Source organism: Hydra vulgaris, chromosome 10 (assembly GCF_038396675.1).
Source record: "Hydra vulgaris chromosome 10, alternate assembly HydraT2T_AEP".
Classification (NCBI taxonomy): Eukaryota; Metazoa; Cnidaria; class Hydrozoa; order Anthoathecata; family Hydridae; genus Hydra; species Hydra vulgaris.
Genome location: NC_088929.1, coordinates 16,040,794 through 16,059,217, shown reverse-complemented (window position 1 = coordinate 16,059,217; position 18,424 = coordinate 16,040,794). Strand labels below are relative to the sequence as shown.

The window sequence follows — 18,424 nt, the reverse complement described above, 5'->3', positions numbered from 1 at the left end:
TTAAGTACAATGGCCACAGCTATAGCAGACTTACGAAGTTTGTGATTGTATGATCCAATGTTTAAAAAATACTTGCAGAGAAAAGTCTTTCCTTCAACGCAAGCATTTGTCGGCATAGTTCACAATTTCAAGCCATTAAGATATACTTGAAATTCAATTCTTTTGTATTTGATTTTTTAAATTTTTTAAACTATTTTTTGAAACTTCTAATAAAAAGTAATAAAAACTTGACAAAGATAACATCAAGATATTAAAATCAATAACAATTTCAGCAAATTAATGTCATTTAATTTAAATGACATTAATTTGCTAAAGTTGTCAGTGCTAAAAAAAAAAGTCACAGCTGAAGTTTTTAAAATAATTTTTATTTGTAGTTAGTGTTTATTTTTGTTTTTTTGCCAAGTATCTGATATTAGTATCTGTTGTTTGCATTTCTGTTTTCGTATTTATGTTTTGTTATTTATGATTTGTTGTTATTGATTTGTTGAATTCCGTTGTCTTATTATATCTGTTGAATATATATATATATATTTTTTTAAATATATATTAAATTCTTATTATATCTGTTTAATATATATTTTTTGTAAGTTATTTTTCGAGTGTGACGTGTTTTACTTTACTGTATTCTTTTTTATTGTTGACTCTTTATTTGTTGACTATTCATTTTAAAATTGATTTTTTACTATATTGTTGTATGTTGTTTTTGAATATTAATCATTTTCATCTGCTCCTTTTTAAATTACTACCAGCTTAGTATTACTCCTTTGATCATCATCTTTAACAGCAATTTCCTAATTTCATTAACTTTATGATCATTTCCTTTAGTATTATTGTTAGTATCCGTTAAAGGCCTTTTTTTTTAGATTATAATACTGATATTTGTTGAACTCAAATTCCATTCACAAAGTAAATTGCATTGTAACAAATTGAATCCCAACTGTTATCTTATTCTGATATTGTTCTTGTTTCGGTTGTATTATAATACTAGTTCAAATATCTTGATTAATTTGGTCCGACTAGTATTCTTATTATTTCTATTATAAATACTGTTTGTTATTATTATGATTATCATTTTGATTTTTTTTTTATCGTTACAATCAAATTCAAAGGAAATATTTTCCTCTTATTGCTGTTATTTGATTTTGATCTAATTGTCGCCTTTTTTTAAAAAATCACGTTTATTTTCATTTTAACAAGCTCGTTTCACAGCTTCGTTGCACCATAGTCATAGTATTTAACTAAACACTATGCCTTTGGTTTCACGGAAGGTTCTATAAAAAGTCTTTTGGATTAGTCTATTTTTTTATATTCAAACTCTCCTATAATTTGTTGGCTTTTTAAAGGTAGTACTTTTTCAAACTTTCTTTCATAAATTTGACAACGGAACGTTGCGAGAAAAATAAAGAGAAAAATACGTGCGAGAAAAGTACATGCGAGAAAATTAAAGAGAAACGATACATGCAAGATTTTAAATGCGTAGTAAAAATTTCAATTTGCAAGAAGTTAAATTATGCTCACATGATTATTTTTTCCGTTCCCGTAGAAAAAAAGATAAGTTGAAACTGATTTTTAGGCTGATTCTCCTATCAGATTTTTTGGAAATTTCCTTGTGAAAAAATTTTTCAAACATGCACAAACATTGTTAAATAAAAAACTAGCGAAAAATGTAATAGCTCAAAATTGTTGTACTTCTATTTTTTTATATTTATTGACCTTTTTTGGATAAAATCAGGACAATCTCAGAAAACTGGTAACCTAGTTAAATGTATATTTTCAAGAATATATCTCGAAGGTCTTCATTTGAGTCTTTTTTCTAACAGAAAAAGTGAAAATCAATCTAAAAGAATTTAATGTAAACCATGAATGCAAAATGGTTAAACATTGATCAAAAACGACTGCCATGCAAGTCAGTCAGTGAGCAAGACTAATCCTGATCCATGATTTGTTCCATGCATCGTGGTATTCACGCATAAACTAAGCGAAGCCCATCAGAGTTTGATGAATTGTGGAAATAGTAAGTAGTAGCACGAGTTACAAACTCATTTCTGACTTCTTTTTTCAATTTCAAGACTTTTTATAAAGCAAAATTACAAAACAAATAATTTTTTTTTCCTTTTTTAAAAGATGTTCACCTCCACTATATACAAAGAGGCTAATTCCAGTATTTTTAAACACTATATTCTAAAGATTCATTTGATTCATTTAATTTGAAACACATCATAACCCAAAAGTTTTCAATTTAGCTGTCGTATTTTTTTATCCTAAAGATAAGTCTGTATATATGCTATTAGTTATATTAGCAACTGCATATACACACATTACACATGATTATATTAACAATTCTATATATACATATTAATTCTTTTAGCAGACTTATAAGAACTACATATGCTTAAAATAAATATTAAAATTCCACAAAACATTTTACCTTTTGATGTAACAAATAATGTGAATGTTAAAAAACAGAAAAGGTAGCCCATGTCGAACTAAAAAAAAAATAATAAATCCAAGTTTTTAAAATTATATGAAAGCGATTCTAATACTTTTATTATACTGAAATCACAGATTTAGAAAAGTTTGAATACATCCCAGTGGGCACGGAATATAAAAATGACGTCTTTTAAACGTCTTTTGAATGTCTTTCGAACGTTTCGGACATCTTTTGAACGTTCAAAAGACATTGTTTCTTTTTTTTTTCATTTAAAAAAGACTTTATTTTAGGCCCCGTACCCATTTGGGTAGATGAGTAAAAATTTAAAACTTTTGTATATTGACATTTGTGTAAAATAATGATTTTTTATAAAAATAATCAAATTTTTAACCTATAAGTGCTAAATACTGATTTTTCTTACACACATGAGTGCTGGAAACTGTTATAAGTAAAACCATTTTAGATTTTCTGAATCAACTTTACATTTTTATATTAAAAATGTTACATTCGAGTTTAACCAACACTATAGAATATAAATGCAGTATGAGTACAATATAAATGCAGTATGAGTACAATATAAATGCAATATGAGTACAATATAAATGCAGTATGAGTACAATATAAATGCAGTATGAGTACAATATAAATGCAATATGAGTACAATATAAATGCAGTATGAGTACAATATAAATGCAGTATGAGTACAATATAAATGCAGTATGAGTACAATATAAATGCAGTATGAGTACAATTTAGGGATTTTTATTACGATTTAAATACTTTTTACTTTTATGAATCATTCAAAATTTTTTTTCAAAATCAAATTTATTTTTTAAACTTAATTCTTATCTTAAAAACATAAAAAATTCAGCAACTAGGTCTTCCTTGAGTAAATCATATTCAAAACAAAAAGTAAAAGGCTTTGATCTTATTCTCATAGAAATTCAATGTATATTTTAAAATGTGTATTAAATGTAGCATTATAATTGTATCGTATTAAGTGTTATATATAATTCAAATGTGTAATTCACTTGTACTGTGTCCTTGGATTCAAAGTGTTATATTTTAATTAATTTTTTTTTAATCTTAATTCGCTTCCTCAATACCATGAAGACCACTACAGTTGGGAGACTACTTAAGTTGTAATTACAACCTTCTCTAAACTCTATAACTCCGAAACACGAACTTGACAAACAAGTTGAGTGCGGTACTACCAGGGACGTGGTAGGGATCCTATTACGTCTAAAGAATGTATAAAAACTACTACATTGAGCATAAACTTTGATTTTATGATCACAGTACAAAGAAAATACATTTTTATTGAGACAAAACAAGAATTTTCTCATATTTTTGTTTATTCGGTCAAGTAAAAATCGACAATTGCTTTTAAGCAAAGACAGTAAAAAAAACCACTCAAAAAACTTCAGAAATGATTTGACATTTTAGATTTGCGATTATACTGTAAATCATTTTTTTTAAATAACCTGCAAATTATTCTGAAAATCATTTTTTTAAATAGCTCGCGAATGTAGGTATTCTTTATCCTGTCCTTGTCAAAAACCTTTAAAGCCCAATACGGTATACAAGAAATATATAAAGGTTACAATGATGCATCGAGTCAAAGTATTTATAAAAAGAAACATGACACAAACAATAAGCACAAAAAATGTCGACACAGCATTTGAGTGCTAAATGCAGAAAAAATTTAAAATAATTTTTGAAGTTTAAACTTTAACTTTTGCACATCAAACTTTTAACTTTTATCTAAGAAAACGTTATGTCATTTTATGATTACATCATCTATTTAAATTGATAAAAAATTGCAATACGGATTAAAAGACTCACTAATATGGTCAATATTTCTTTAAGCGCATAATTAAAAATTATTTTTTTTGTCAAAATTTTTAAAACAGAGTAAATAAATTCGATAAAAATTTTTTTATAGTTATTGAAAAAGGACCACATAAACTTATTAAAGTAACCTGCGACTCAACTCCATATTTTAAACTTATTTTAGAGAGAATATGATATAGACAGAAGTATCAACGTATCAACTAAAAATTATTTGTACTTCCTGCAAAACAAATTTATATGCACTTAAACAGGAGTAGAACATTAAAATTAAATGATTGTATTAAGTTAATATTTTAAAATTTAAGATATTATTTGAGATATTGAGTCAAATTAAAGCGACAAAAAATCAAAAGATTATCTAATATTAGTGAAATATCTGAACAGAATAATACAAATAAACAAGAGATCATTGATAGAACTTTCAAAAAGAATTGTCTCTTCAGGTTTTATTCAAAAGTTATAAATATCTTCAACAAGTTTAAAATGTTGTATATCTTGTATAACATTACCATATATAAAGCACTTCTTTAGTTTTTATTATCAAAAAGAAACCAATTTTTACCCAATTAATTTAATTTTTAAACCAATTTTTTTTTTTATTGTTGTTGGCACATTAGGTTTAAAAGTTATTATAGAGATTTCAAATGCTCTAAGTAAAACTTTAAAACTTATGTAAAAGAAAGAAATGGTTATTTTGCAAAAAATTGCTAAAATACGTTAGAACCTAAAAAAGTTAGAACCTAACATATCAACGTAGATTAAAAAGCTTCATTACACGTAGTTTGTAAGTTCATTTCTAAATTCAAAAAAGCCTCAATTTTTTTTCATAAAGGAACCAAAAAGTTCTACCTGTAGCATGCTGCATTTAATAGTAATGTAATAGGTAGTATGCTCTTTTACAAATGTCTGCTTGGGAAATGGTTCTTAAGTATTAAATTAGGATTAGATTTGGGATTAGGCTGTAAATTAGTCATTAAACCAATAAACCCATGATCTTCAGTAACACTAAATGGTTGGTAATCTAAAGCAATCATCGTAGCTGCTTTTTTATGCATTTGCTTTAAATTTTCATCACTAAAATCCCATATCTTTTTTGATTAAATGTTACCTTCAATTTCTTTACATATTTTAAACCATTTGCTTTCTTTTAATTATAAAACCTTATGATGGAGTCTCAATATCAGACCCATAATATGTTGTAAATCTTGCAAACATGTAATTTGCTGGAGACCCTGTTTATGGAATTTTTGCATTTTTGGTCTTTGCTGCCTAAAATTTCCATGCTTTTATGTGGCTAGTTCAGATTTATTTTATAACTTCTTCTTTTATAACTACATAGTTTACTTGTGCATGCTGTTTTCTTGTTGAGTTCCAGTTAAATGCATGTTTGCATTTTGAATAATAAAGCAGCAAGATGATTGCAGATTGCTCCAAATCTGGGTACAGAGAAGCAGTTATCAGTCAAAGTCTTGGCGTTGTAGTACTCATCACTTTGATCGTGGGGTTAACTTGGCTAAACTTAAATAATTTGTTTAAGTAAAAATGAGTTATACAAAATCAAACTTTACAAAACGTTTTTATAATACTAGTCTTTTTAAGTAACATTAAAATGGTAATCTAGCGCAGTAACAGTAAAATAGTAACAGTAGTCGTTGTTTTAAATTTTACGATAAAAAATATCGTGAACTTACCCACAAATAATGTTGTATGCTTTTGAAGATTTATATACTCTTGTGTTCTCTCTGTTAAAAGGTGTAGGGTGTATCAATATGATACTAACGTATATGGCAAAATAATGAATTAGAAAGTAGCGTCAAGTAATTTTTTCAGTTATTGATAAAAAATGGATTCGGTAAACCTATTAGCCAGTCATCAATTTTTTTTTTGTATTTTACTTGCTTAATTATTATTAAGAGAAAATATTTTAACTTACTTCACACGACATGTTAATTGACACGACAAAGTTAATTGTATATTTTAAAACGAGTTATCTTTTTGTCACAAATATGTGAAAATATTTCAGACAAAAAATGCACCAGAAATGTATTAGGATTAGACAGGGCAAGATGGCGAACGTTTTAAAAGGTCTGCAAAACTATCCAGGTCGTACCGTGGGGGAGTGGGTCGTTGGGTGCGTTCGACCCCCCTTTTTGTGCAAAGTGCCTTTTTTAATTTGACGCCAAAAATTATTTCTAGACTCTTTTCGATGTCAAAATATTTAATCAAAATTTTTATGATAATTATTTGATTTTTATGAATCATTCTCATGAAACAATTTTTACTTTGTTGTTTCACAAACGTAAGGCGTCATTACAAGTCATTGCATTGTGAAATCTTTTGTAAACGGAAAGTGAAAAATAGTCTCTCCAAAGTTTATACTGTAATTATAATTCTCTACTAATAATAATTCGCTTTTAAAAGCAAATGATATAGTTAACATGCCTAACCAAATTAGGAAACGAGCAGCTGATAGAAAAGAGCTTCAACATGCTGCAAAGAAATGCAAATCGTTGGCTGGATATTTTGATCTTCTTTTATAATAATTAGTTTGATTAGTTTGATATTAACTAGGTATAGATATTATCCATACGTTAAATTTTTTTATTTTAGTACTTTTGTTATTACTTGTTTTTTATTGTAATGTTTACGCGAGTTTTTTTAATTTTGGCTTAGTTTAAGATCTGAAAGATTATAATTAATTACTTACGTTTCAAGTAATTAATTATAAACTTTACATTTTTTATTATCGACAGTTCTCAAAATGTAACCGATAAAACATTACCTGAAGTAGAAGAAAAAGAGGAAGTCATTAAAGATGATAATAATGTTAACAAAAGCTTGTCATGCGAAGTAAAGCAAACAATTTTAAAAGAATGTGATTTTAAAGAAGAAGAAAAACGATATGATATTGACGAACTCTTGCGCGGAAATCAAGAATTATCACCACATGAAATTTACAAAATGTTTACGAATAACTTAAAACAGAAGATACATTTTCAATTTCCCAAAATATTAAAACATGGTTGCAAACGCGCTTGTAAAGAAGAATATTTATAAAATGGATTTGTCTTCAGCAAAAGTGAAGACGCAGTCTACTGCACTTTATTTCTAAAGCAGGATAAAAAAAAATCTTCGGGAGTCTTTGTTAACCGTGGATATAAGGAATGGCACAATGTTTTAGAGAAACAAAAACTACATAAAGGTAATAGATACCATAAAGAAGCTATCGAACAAGCTAATGACATTTGTTGTCGTTTTAAAGATCCAAGACAAACCATTCCATTACAAAACGATAGCGCTTTAAAAAACCGACAACAAACGTTCCTGTATATTGTTGAAACGTTAGGTAGAATAGTTCATTTGATGGGAAAACAAGGACTTGTATTTCGTGGAACTTATGAAAAGTGCATGGAATCTCATACCAAAAAGGTAATCCTGGAAACTTTTTTGCAATTGTGCAAAAAATAGCTCGCCATAACGCTGAACTTAATGCATATATACAAACACCATTTCGCAAAGATGTCAACTACCTTGACCCCAAGAGTCAAAATAAATTAATTAATATAATTGGAAAGAAATATATACAAGAGCGGCTAATTAATGAAATCAAAGCTGCAAATTACCATTCAATTTCAGCAGACGAGGTAACAACTGCAAACCAACAAATTCTATCAGTATGTATGAGATACGTAAACGGAGAAAAAGAAATTAGAGAAGTATTTCTTGACTTTTTGAATCTTGACAGGACAACAGGCAAACATATTGGGGAAAGCTTGATGAAATTTTATAGCGAAAGTGGAATTGATCTTAGTTCTTGTAGAGGCCAGTGTTACAATGGCGCACCAAACATGCAATCTGTAAAAAAAGGTGTTGCCAGCTTTATTTTAAAAGGATCACCATAAGCAATTGTAACACATTGTAGCTCACATAATTTGAATTTATCAATTGCTGCAACATTAAAAATACCATTCATTGATAACATTTTGGAGGTATACAGAAATATATCCATTTATTTCAATACCTCTCCGAAAAGAGAGCGCTTGCTGGAGCATGTTGCAGAAATCCGTTCTAAATCAACTAAAAGAAAAAAGATTTTGATAGGGATGTACAAAACAAGATGGTCAGAAAGAGATGCCGCATATGAACACTTTTATTTAGCTATACCATTTATGGCAGAGGCATTAGAGATTATTTTAGGAATACACTCTAATATAGAACAGTTCAATATAGAGTTTAGTATAGATTGGGACGCACAAGGAAAAAGAGAGGCCAACTCACTCCTTAATGCACTCACTAAGTTCGAATTCATAATTGGTATTATATCTTTATAACTTTGTATCGCTTACTTCACCCGTTGTCGTATGTTAACAGAGAGGTTACAAGGGTGCACAATTGAAATTGTGTATGCTTACAGTAACATTCAAGAAACAATCGACAATTTGAACCCTCTGCGGAAAAATGTTGAAAGAGAAACTAACGCAAATTGTATTGCTGCTAAGGTTTTATGCTTGGTTCCCTCAATAATTTGCAGTGAGGAGATAACTGCTTTCCAGGAGTTGGTTGAAAAGTGATCTTCCAAACTCTGAAGCTGTAGATCAAGAATTCATGTTTTGGAAAAGAAAATAGTCTATTATTAAACCTGAAGATAGCCCTGATACTCTAGCTAAAGCCATTAAAATCTGCATTGAAAATCAGTATCTTAATCTCTTTGAACTTCTAAAGATCGGATGTACACTACCCGTAACGTCCGCAGAAAGTGAACACAGCTTTTTAGCAATGCAAAGATTAAGAAAATGGTTGAAAGTCAGTATGACTGCAGATAGACTTGGTTCATTAGCCATCATGAATATCCACTACAATAAAATTGTTGATTATAAACAAGTATCAAAATTACTTTAAACTACATCCTAGAAAATTGTTTGAAAAAATTTTAGTTTTTGAGTAAAAATTTAAACCATTTATCAAAGTATTATTAATCTTTGTATCGATACCCATTTTCTAACAAGGAGCTTGCTTATACACCAATGCAGTATAAAAGTAGAAAAAATAGTCGGAGAACAATAAATTCGTTTATGTAAACATTGTTTACACAAATATAGCTATGTTTCACGAAAATTTTATTAAGTAAATTTAGTAAGATATTTGTTTGGTGTTTTAAAACTGCCTTTTTTTTTCAAAAACGACCCTCCTAAAAAAATTTCACGTTATCTTAATTTCATGTTATCTTAATTGTTTATTGTCTGCGAGAATTTTTAGTTTGCAATAAAGAAAATTTGAAATAAAAATAAAATTAAAAAAATTATAAATTTGTCATCTGGTCACGTGACCAGGGCTAGATAACTTATTATACAATTTCTACCTCCAATTTTATAAAATTATAAAAACTACCAACTACTCTTACTAAAGCAACACAAAATACGCTTTGCAAAAAAATAATCCTAAAAAAGTTACACCTGAAGGACACCTTCCAATATATTCATAGCACGTTGGGATTTTGAGCTAAGTTACATTATAACTTTTGCAAAGCATTATATGTTTACCGTGCAGCAAATCATCGTGTTGCCATTTTTCATGCAGCTACTTTTATAGCTGCAGTTGCAGTTTCCCACCTTAGATGGCTCCGAATTTGTTCTCACAGCACATTTAGGTTGATAACAATATCAGAATCTGCTGACGTCAATGGAAAATGAATAGATCTACTGATATTAGCAGCAGTAGACTGCATAGGAAGGCAGTTAAGTATAGGAAGGCAGATAAGCATAGGAAGGCAGTTAAGCATAGGAAGGCAGTTGGTATTTAACAAGCTTTCTTTAAGTGTTTTGTCAGTGAATTGAGAGCTTTATAAGTCAATAGTTAAAAACTGACTCTGACCACAAATTTATTACACGTGTTAAGCTAAAGCAATAAGAATATTTTGTTTGAACAGATGGAGACATAGATGTGTAAATCCTGACAGTTTTTGTAATGTTTGAGGACCATTCACCAAGAAGTCGCCCAGAAAGAATATCCTTTTGGTTAAATTTACTTGTAATGTTTACTTTTAGTATGAGAACAAGTCAAGAAATAGGCACTACACATCATTTGTGTGTCATGCTACCCAAATTTGAATTCCTATGGTTTAGAGAGAACCAAAAGACCATCGCATAGATTGCTATGGTCTTTTGGTTCTCTCTAAACCATAGAAAAAAAGCAGCTCATAAATATTAGAATTAAATGTGATTTTTAAATAACTACTTTTTATACTAATTAATAATCTACTATTTAATACTTGTGATTTCATTTACAAAGTAGGATTTTAAGGTTTATTTTAAATTGGCTGACACAAACATGAAAAAGGTATTTTTTAAAAGTTAAATATAAATTTAAAAGCTGCAACAAATATATTCTTTCATTTTTATCTGAATGACAGGTTTTAAATCTCGAAAAAGTTCTAGACCTTCTTGTTTAACTCACTTTTATTTTTTTGCACAACATATTTAAAATCTTGGTTTTAAATTTACAAGGTCATTTCATTAATGGTCATTTTGATAATATAATCTATTACTGTTTGTTTTTGTTTTTTTTGTTTGTTTATTTGTCTAAATTTTTCAAATTAGGTTAGATTGCCGTAGTAATTGTTTTTACATTAACGAAACCGCATAAAATTGTTTGAAAACAAAATGCATCACACGTAATCCAAATATGGTTTATATACAATCCATTTACAATTTATACTATAAATGTTTGTATTATTTTCTAATTGACATTTAAATCTTGTAGAACTTGAGTTGAATGTATAATTGAGACTAATAGATGTGTGGTTTTAACTCTAAGATATGTAATATAGCCATGCTAAGAAATGTGTCCAGAATATCAACATAAAGAAAATTATTCTGAGAAGCTAATCCGCATATATTTAGGGCCTGCATGCCCTAATAATATTAGTTTTAGGTTTCTAAGATAATTAGAAGTAATGGATGTAAACTTTGACTATTCTAGTATTTAGAAACTATTCACAGTTCAACTATTCACTTATTTGGGATCAACTGTAGAACCTATTTTTTCTCTCTACTTATGTTGCTCATGTACATTACAGTTACATGTAATGTACATACTGTAATACAGTATGCAATTCACTTTAGTATTTAATTGTACGTCATTTCAGCATTCAATTTTATGTAGCAAATTTATGTTAAATTTTAAATGTGATTACAATACTTTTTTATTTCTTGTTTTTTGTAACTGTCGTAGTATTTGTTCAGTAATATTTATTTACTAAGTCAAAAAAGAATATAAGAAATAATAATAAACTTTTTATTTTTGTTGTTTTCCACCTGCAGCTAAGCACTATGGTCTAAATATTTTATTTCAAACTGTTATTTAGAAACTATAGCAATTAAAAATGTATTTATATTTTAACTTCTGAAGAAATATAAGAACAAATTCGAATCTAAAGTATGCATATCAACATATTTTAACTCTTTTCATAACCCAAGACATGCGTGAAATAATGACTATATAAAAAAAGCTTTTTAAAAAAAGAAAGACAACTACTTTATTGTAATCTGTTTGCCTTGGATCCTGAAAAGCTTCGTTGGTGTAAATGCTCCTGTAAACGATCTCAAAATGAATCAAGTCTTACTTCAATGCTTTAAACAAAATGCCTGCTATTTAATTCCCCACTAATTAGAAGCTTAGGAAGTGATGATTTACCTATCAAAAAGAAGAAAAGTATTTTTCAACGAATTATGGAATATGTTATATATAAGTATAAATATTAAGGCTATGGTTGTTCAAAATCTTTCTTTATTTCTGAACCAGCTGAAATAGTTATTAAGAACAATTATTTGATTTTTTAAAAGTTTCATGTTTGTAACAAAGACATTGAAAGTTGGTTTTGTGACGAAGATCTGTCCATTAACTCTAATTTTTGAGATTTTATCATAATACTTCCTGCTCTAAAATATCCCCGGGTCCTGAAAAGTCTTAATATAAACGCTTTGTTCTTTTGCTATGAGAAGTTTTTAGGTTCAATGCAGTAATATATGCTTAAAAATAAAAGTATAAATCAAAAATCAAAATTTATATCTATCGCTTTTAACCATCCTAGAAACCTAAAACTATTATTTTACACATCAAAAAATTCTACAGAATGAGATTAGATTCACAGCCCAATTTGTTTTTTTTTTCAAGTTGATATTTTGAACACCCTAATACTCAGAAACAATATTTTAGTATTTTAATGTATTATGTTTTATAAGGTAAATTTGTTCAAGATTATGCGTATTCTATTGCAGTTAAAAAACAATCACTTAGCATGAAATGATAAGTGATAATTTCTCAAAATAAACATTTCATTTATGAACAACAACAGTTTAATATATTCTGTACTTTATAACAGTACTTAGTGGTGCAAGAAGATGCCTCAAATAATGCCTCATTGTAAATGCGTTGACTTTTTTGCACCAGTAAGTAAAGTGTTGTATTAATATGTTGTTCTCATAAATGGGCAGAGCAATCCAATCTTTAACATTTCTCTTTTTCGCAAACTGCAACCACTGGTTTTTCGTACTATGTGAAATACTATATGAAATACGCATGAGTAATCGTATGTGAAATACTATGTGAAATACTATGTACTATGTGAAATACTATGTGAAATACGATTACTCATACAAATCTGATCAAAGAAATGACAATTATTAAATATAGTATGACTAATAACAAGCACATAGATATACATTAAGCATAAATAAAAAGTAAATATACGTTTATTGTTAACGGTAACGTTGATACAGCAGCTATTAAAAATGTTATGAAAAAGTCTTAGATAATATAACATTTTTTATAGTGTTATATAATGTAATAGAATAAAATCTGTACATAAGAAGTTAAAGAATATTTTTTAATTTTAAAAAGATTTTAAAATTAGTTGTTTCAGAGTAATATTTGAGTATCCGCGGCACAGTGCTTAGGGCGCTTGACTTCAGAATCAAAAGGTCCTTGTCTAGATGCATATTCTGGTCATATAAGAAACATCAAAAAAAAAAATTTCTTGCTAAATGCTCTTCCGAGGTACTGTGTTAGAAGTCGATTAGATCTTCTGAGAGTATCTTAATAACCAGAAAAAAAAAAAAAAAAGGTTTATACAGTTTTTAAAATAAATTTTATTTAAACCTTTTAATATGACATATACATTACGCATATACATTTACTTTGTTTATCTTTTTTAGTGACATTATAGAATATATATATATATTTGTTTATCATAATATAAAGTTGCAGAATATGTTTCATCAATACCAAGTTGCAGAATATGTTTCATCAATACCAATTGATGAAACAATAATCATCTGGTTTAAAAATGAATTAAAATTTATGTGTCTATATATATGTATATATATATATATATATATATATATATATATATATATATATATATATATATATATATATATATATACATAAACTTATATATATATGTATATATATATATATATATATATATATATATATATATATATATATATATGTGTGTGTGTGTGTGTGTGTATATATATTTATATATATATATATTTATATATATATATATATATATATATATATATTTATATATATATATATATTTATATATATATATACATATATATATATATATATAAATATATATACACACACACACACACACACATATATATATATATATATATATATATATATATATGCATATATATATATATAGATAGATAGATAGATAGATATAATATATATGCTAAAAGTAGATATTTTTTAAAAAAAATTACACAAATGTCTGACCTTTCCAAAAAAAAATCTTTGCACTCTTAAATGTGTTTTCTCTTACTATAAATTTAAAGATATTTGTCATCTAAAAAATATTTGATAGTTTTTAAAAAAGCAATTTTGAATTAATAATAAATATGCGAGCATATTGTTAAAGATTATTATCTATGACAACTCTATAGTAAGCTTTTTCAAGGACAATCAGGGGATTAGTTTTAAATTCAAAAGACATTAATGTAGTAATCTCATATATATACTTGCTATTGTTATGGGAAAAACTCTTGATAAGGGTGGTTGTAAAAAATAGAAGAAGCAATCTTTCTTAATATATCCTCTGCCCTCATTTACTAACTTAAACTAAAAAAAATCATGATATAAAAATCTTAGGTTTTTTTTAGGTTACTAAAAAAAAATATGGCCACATGGCTAAAGGAACCAAATGAACATTAATTGCGTCTGGATAGCCTTATTGAACTAAAGAAAGTTAGAATTCAATCACATATTCTTTCTGTTTCAAAACAAAGCTCATCTCAATTTAAGTGAATCATTGACTATTTTACAACAACTAAATGCTTATTTATGCATGTTGTTGTATTATGTTTAAAATTGGTTTTATTATTGTTATCTTGAAACATTTAATGATAATACTTAATAAGTTAATATGCTGTCAAAAATTGCTGAAATATTTGATAAAAGTAAAATATTAACAGAATTTGGAACTGAAATAAGAAGTAAAGTTATTGAAATCATAAGAATTGAATTAAAATTAATTACAAGAGAACTGATTTAAAAATAAAATAGAAACAATTTTATAAATAAAATCAAAATTATAAATAAAAATCAATGCTACAAATACTGAATAAAAACTTTATTAGTGATTATACTTATAATTTAAATATCGCTGATTTAAAGCATAATTATAACATGGACATCAAACAGCATTTAATGCAATTTGTTGAATTCCAAACACCGCTCCTTTTTGAAATGATGATTTATCACTACAATCATCTGTTTTCCACACCGACACATTTTTCTAAAGAAAAGTGAAGCATTTTTTCCAACATGTTTGTAACTGATTGACCGATAATTTTCTCATAAAGAATAGATTTATTGTCAATGGATGCAATCTTTTCAGTTTAATAATTTTTTTTAATGTAAATCAATAAATCTAACAAAATCTTCTTGAACTGATCCATCAGGCATCAAATAACGTTTTATTATCATTTGTGAATATTATGATGCATGGCTTGTTTCGTTAAACATAATACATCATAATTGGATTCTCTAGCACCACTAACAATTTGTTTGCATATTTCTTCTCTACAACTAATGCATTTTGCGTAGTTTTGCTAATGTAAGTTGCTGACGCTCAAGGTGTTTTAAAATGGTTTTGTAAATTGAATTGTCACAGTTTACTATAAATTGTCATAAAATAACCTTCATTTTTTTATCGCATTAAAATATCATGTCTATTCCAAATAAGCCGCTATCATCTTCGTTGTCTTTTCAAGTAATATTTTGCCTCTCTAAAAATATAATCGTTTCCTCAATAGGTATCAATTGTTGACAAATTTCTAAAACTTTTCTAAAAGCAGTTACATTTATCTGTTTGTCATACTTTAACGGCTTCAGCCGTTATATTTGTCAATTTTTTACGTTTGTCACAATATTCAATAAAGGTTTATTATAGATATTTAAAAACAACTTTTTGCTTTTTTGCTTAAGCTTCCTTGTGATAAGTTGTCTTTTTGTAACTTGCTAGATCTCTGTCTTAGCCAAACAGTTTAGTAAATGCATGAAATGATTGTTTAACTAGATTCTGAAGTGCTAGTTTAAAGTTGTTTGAGAGATCCTGCAGTCCACTGTTATGAAAATAACGCATAATATTTGCAGTATAGTTCCTTTTTACTACCTGAATAAATTAACCATTTGTATTATTCCAGATGTGAACGATTAAGATGTTGTTTTTCTCGATTATTTTTCTTTGGCATTTTGTTTTTAGCAAATGGTTTCCATGGCAATTATAACAGGTTTTTTTGTTGAATCATCAATAATTGTTTCGACAAATTTTAAATGCCGTTGATAAATCTATTATTTGAAATCAAATTAGTTTAGCTAATTTCAGTGGTTACAGAGTCATGGTCAGTTGAAATCAGTTTATTTTTGGAAAAAGGCTCTGTCTAGTGAGCAATCATTCTTTTTCGTTTTTCTTAGTCTGTATCTTGTCACGCGATTCTGTTTTTTCCTGTTTAATATGTTAAGTAGCAATACTAATACTAATTGTCGATGATGCCGCTGATGTGACTTTAAGTTTAGTATCTTCTATAACCTTAATATTAAGGGGGTCCAAAACTCTATATTTATTGTTTAACCAGTTATTCTTTATTAATTTTTTTTAAAAAGTTTGAAAAACGATTCAGTTTTTTCTATTTTTTTGTGGTTGGCCTTCTACTTCTATTTAAACATTTTTAAAGATACAAAAAAAAAACAAAAAAAAAAACATATTTAAGAAAATTCTTTTCAGCGGTTATTTTGCGTATAAAGTTACACAACTTTACGTTAAAATTTATGCAATTTATATTTTTATTAGATAAATTTGAATTAAAATGTATAATAGTTACGTTTTAAAAAAAAACGTAATAAAACTTTTTTTGTTAAAACGCAAAATTTATATATACTTAAAAAATAGCTTTTGTTTTACTTTGCTAGAAAATACTTTGCTTCTATTATTGTTAACGAAATTTAGACATCAATTAAAATTAAAAAAATTGTAACAAAACGTAATAACAAAATAGTTTTAAATCAAAATAAACAAACTCCTTCAGAATGTCTCCTTGTAGTTGATAAATTTTATCATACAAAGTTGCCTTTACTCAGAGATTCTTTCACTTGTCTTTATCGAAGTCAAAAATAAATTATCTTTTGAAAGTGTTTGTCGAAGAGTAGCAAAGTTAGTAGAAATTCATTGGACAGTGCGTAATATCAACACAATATCGTATCAGGTCATTTTAAAACGTCTGCAAAGTGAAATCACTGAATATCGTTACTTAAAAGGTGTTGACAAAAACAAGCAAGGTGATTTATTTCTATGTAGATATTTATGTACTGATGTTATGATATTATGTGATGTATTTCTATGTAGGTATGATGTATTTCTATGTAGAGGTGATGTATTTCTATGTATTTCAAGTAGATGTATTTCTATGAATGAATACCTTAAAAATCTTTTTGACATTTTCTGCTTCAATCCAGAACGTCGTGAAAAGCTAGAGAAATTTTTCGGTATTTCAAAGAATGCTGAAGACTATTCGTATCTAGAAAACATGCGCGGTAACAAAAATTTTACATGTCAAAATGTTGATAAAACTTTCCATTAAAAAGTCATTAATGACAAAAGAAAAATGGAGAAAAAGATAAGAAATGAAACAGCAGTTTATCAAACAATTTACGTTGATAATGATGATAGCGAGTTAAGTGAATTTAAAGACGAAGATGAATTTCTTGAAAGAGAATAAACAAAAAATGAATATCAGTTCTTTGAAAACTGAACCAATTAAAAAAAAGAGAGTTATGTCTGTTGATGTATGTGAACCAAAACTGCCATACATGACGAGATCAAAACCAAAATTAATATTTGAAGATAGTTCTCACAATACTTATGTTCCACCTAATGTGCGACAATCAAAAAACTTAGTCTTTAGTGATATCTACCATGCGCGTGCAGAGTAAGATGGAGAAGGATTCTCGATGAGGGAAATTCAAATTGCACTGAAAGTAATCAGCAATCAAAGTTTAAAACAAAATGGAAAATTTCAGATGAAACTGACCGTATATCTAAGTACGATAAAAATAATTGTGAAGCTATTGAGAACACATTTATTGGTTCTAACACACTCCCAACACGCAGTGCCATACGTAAAAAACTAAAACAGATGCACGCGTATTCTCTTGGCTTGATTGCAGACAGAGTTGTTCAAGCTAAAAATAGTCGCTATAAAATAACTCACGCAACTAACTCTACCGCTCGCAAGCATGTTGGGAACTTTGCACCTTCTGTTTTACATATTAACTGAGAATATTATTTTCCTTTTCCTACATTAGCAATTGCTTCAGAAACTACAGCAAATATTGCAGATGGAATAAAAACAACATTCGAAATGTTACAGGAAGCCTCAAAATACACCTCAGAAGAACTATGGCAGAAGATAGATGTTCATATGACTGACAGTACTGTTCATAATATAGAAATATCTAAAATCACAGATGATATACTCGATAGAGAAATTGCTGCTGGTCAACTGTTTTGCACTTCACATACAGTTTTAGGTTTTGACAGAGCTATTGAAAAAGTTCTAAACC

The 18,424-nt window shown here is 27.5% G+C and overlaps 1 protein-coding gene across 5 annotated transcripts in view; it reads right to left on the bottom strand.

The window, feature by feature from the left end:
- The window catches only part of LOC100200012 (uncharacterized), a 114,846-nt gene extending 100,654 nt beyond the window's left edge, over positions 1 to 14,192 (bottom strand). For 2 of the 5 annotated variants that reach the window (XM_065807360.1, XM_065807364.1), the window contains exons 1-2: positions 14,081 to 14,172; positions 2,430 to 2,486 (exon numbers count right to left, since the gene is read on the bottom strand). In XM_065807360.1, coding sequence (XP_065663432.1) covers positions 2,430 to 2,480 — 51 coding nt within the window. In that variant the 5' untranslated portion in view covers positions 2,481 to 2,486; positions 14,081 to 14,172. Of the gene's footprint in view, positions 1 to 2,428; positions 2,487 to 11,818; positions 11,978 to 14,080 lie in introns of those variants that run through there. The other 3 variants (XM_065807362.1, XM_065807363.1, XM_065807361.1) reach the window with 3 other exon arrangements.
- Between the last annotated feature and the right edge of the window lie 4,232 nt (positions 14,193 to 18,424).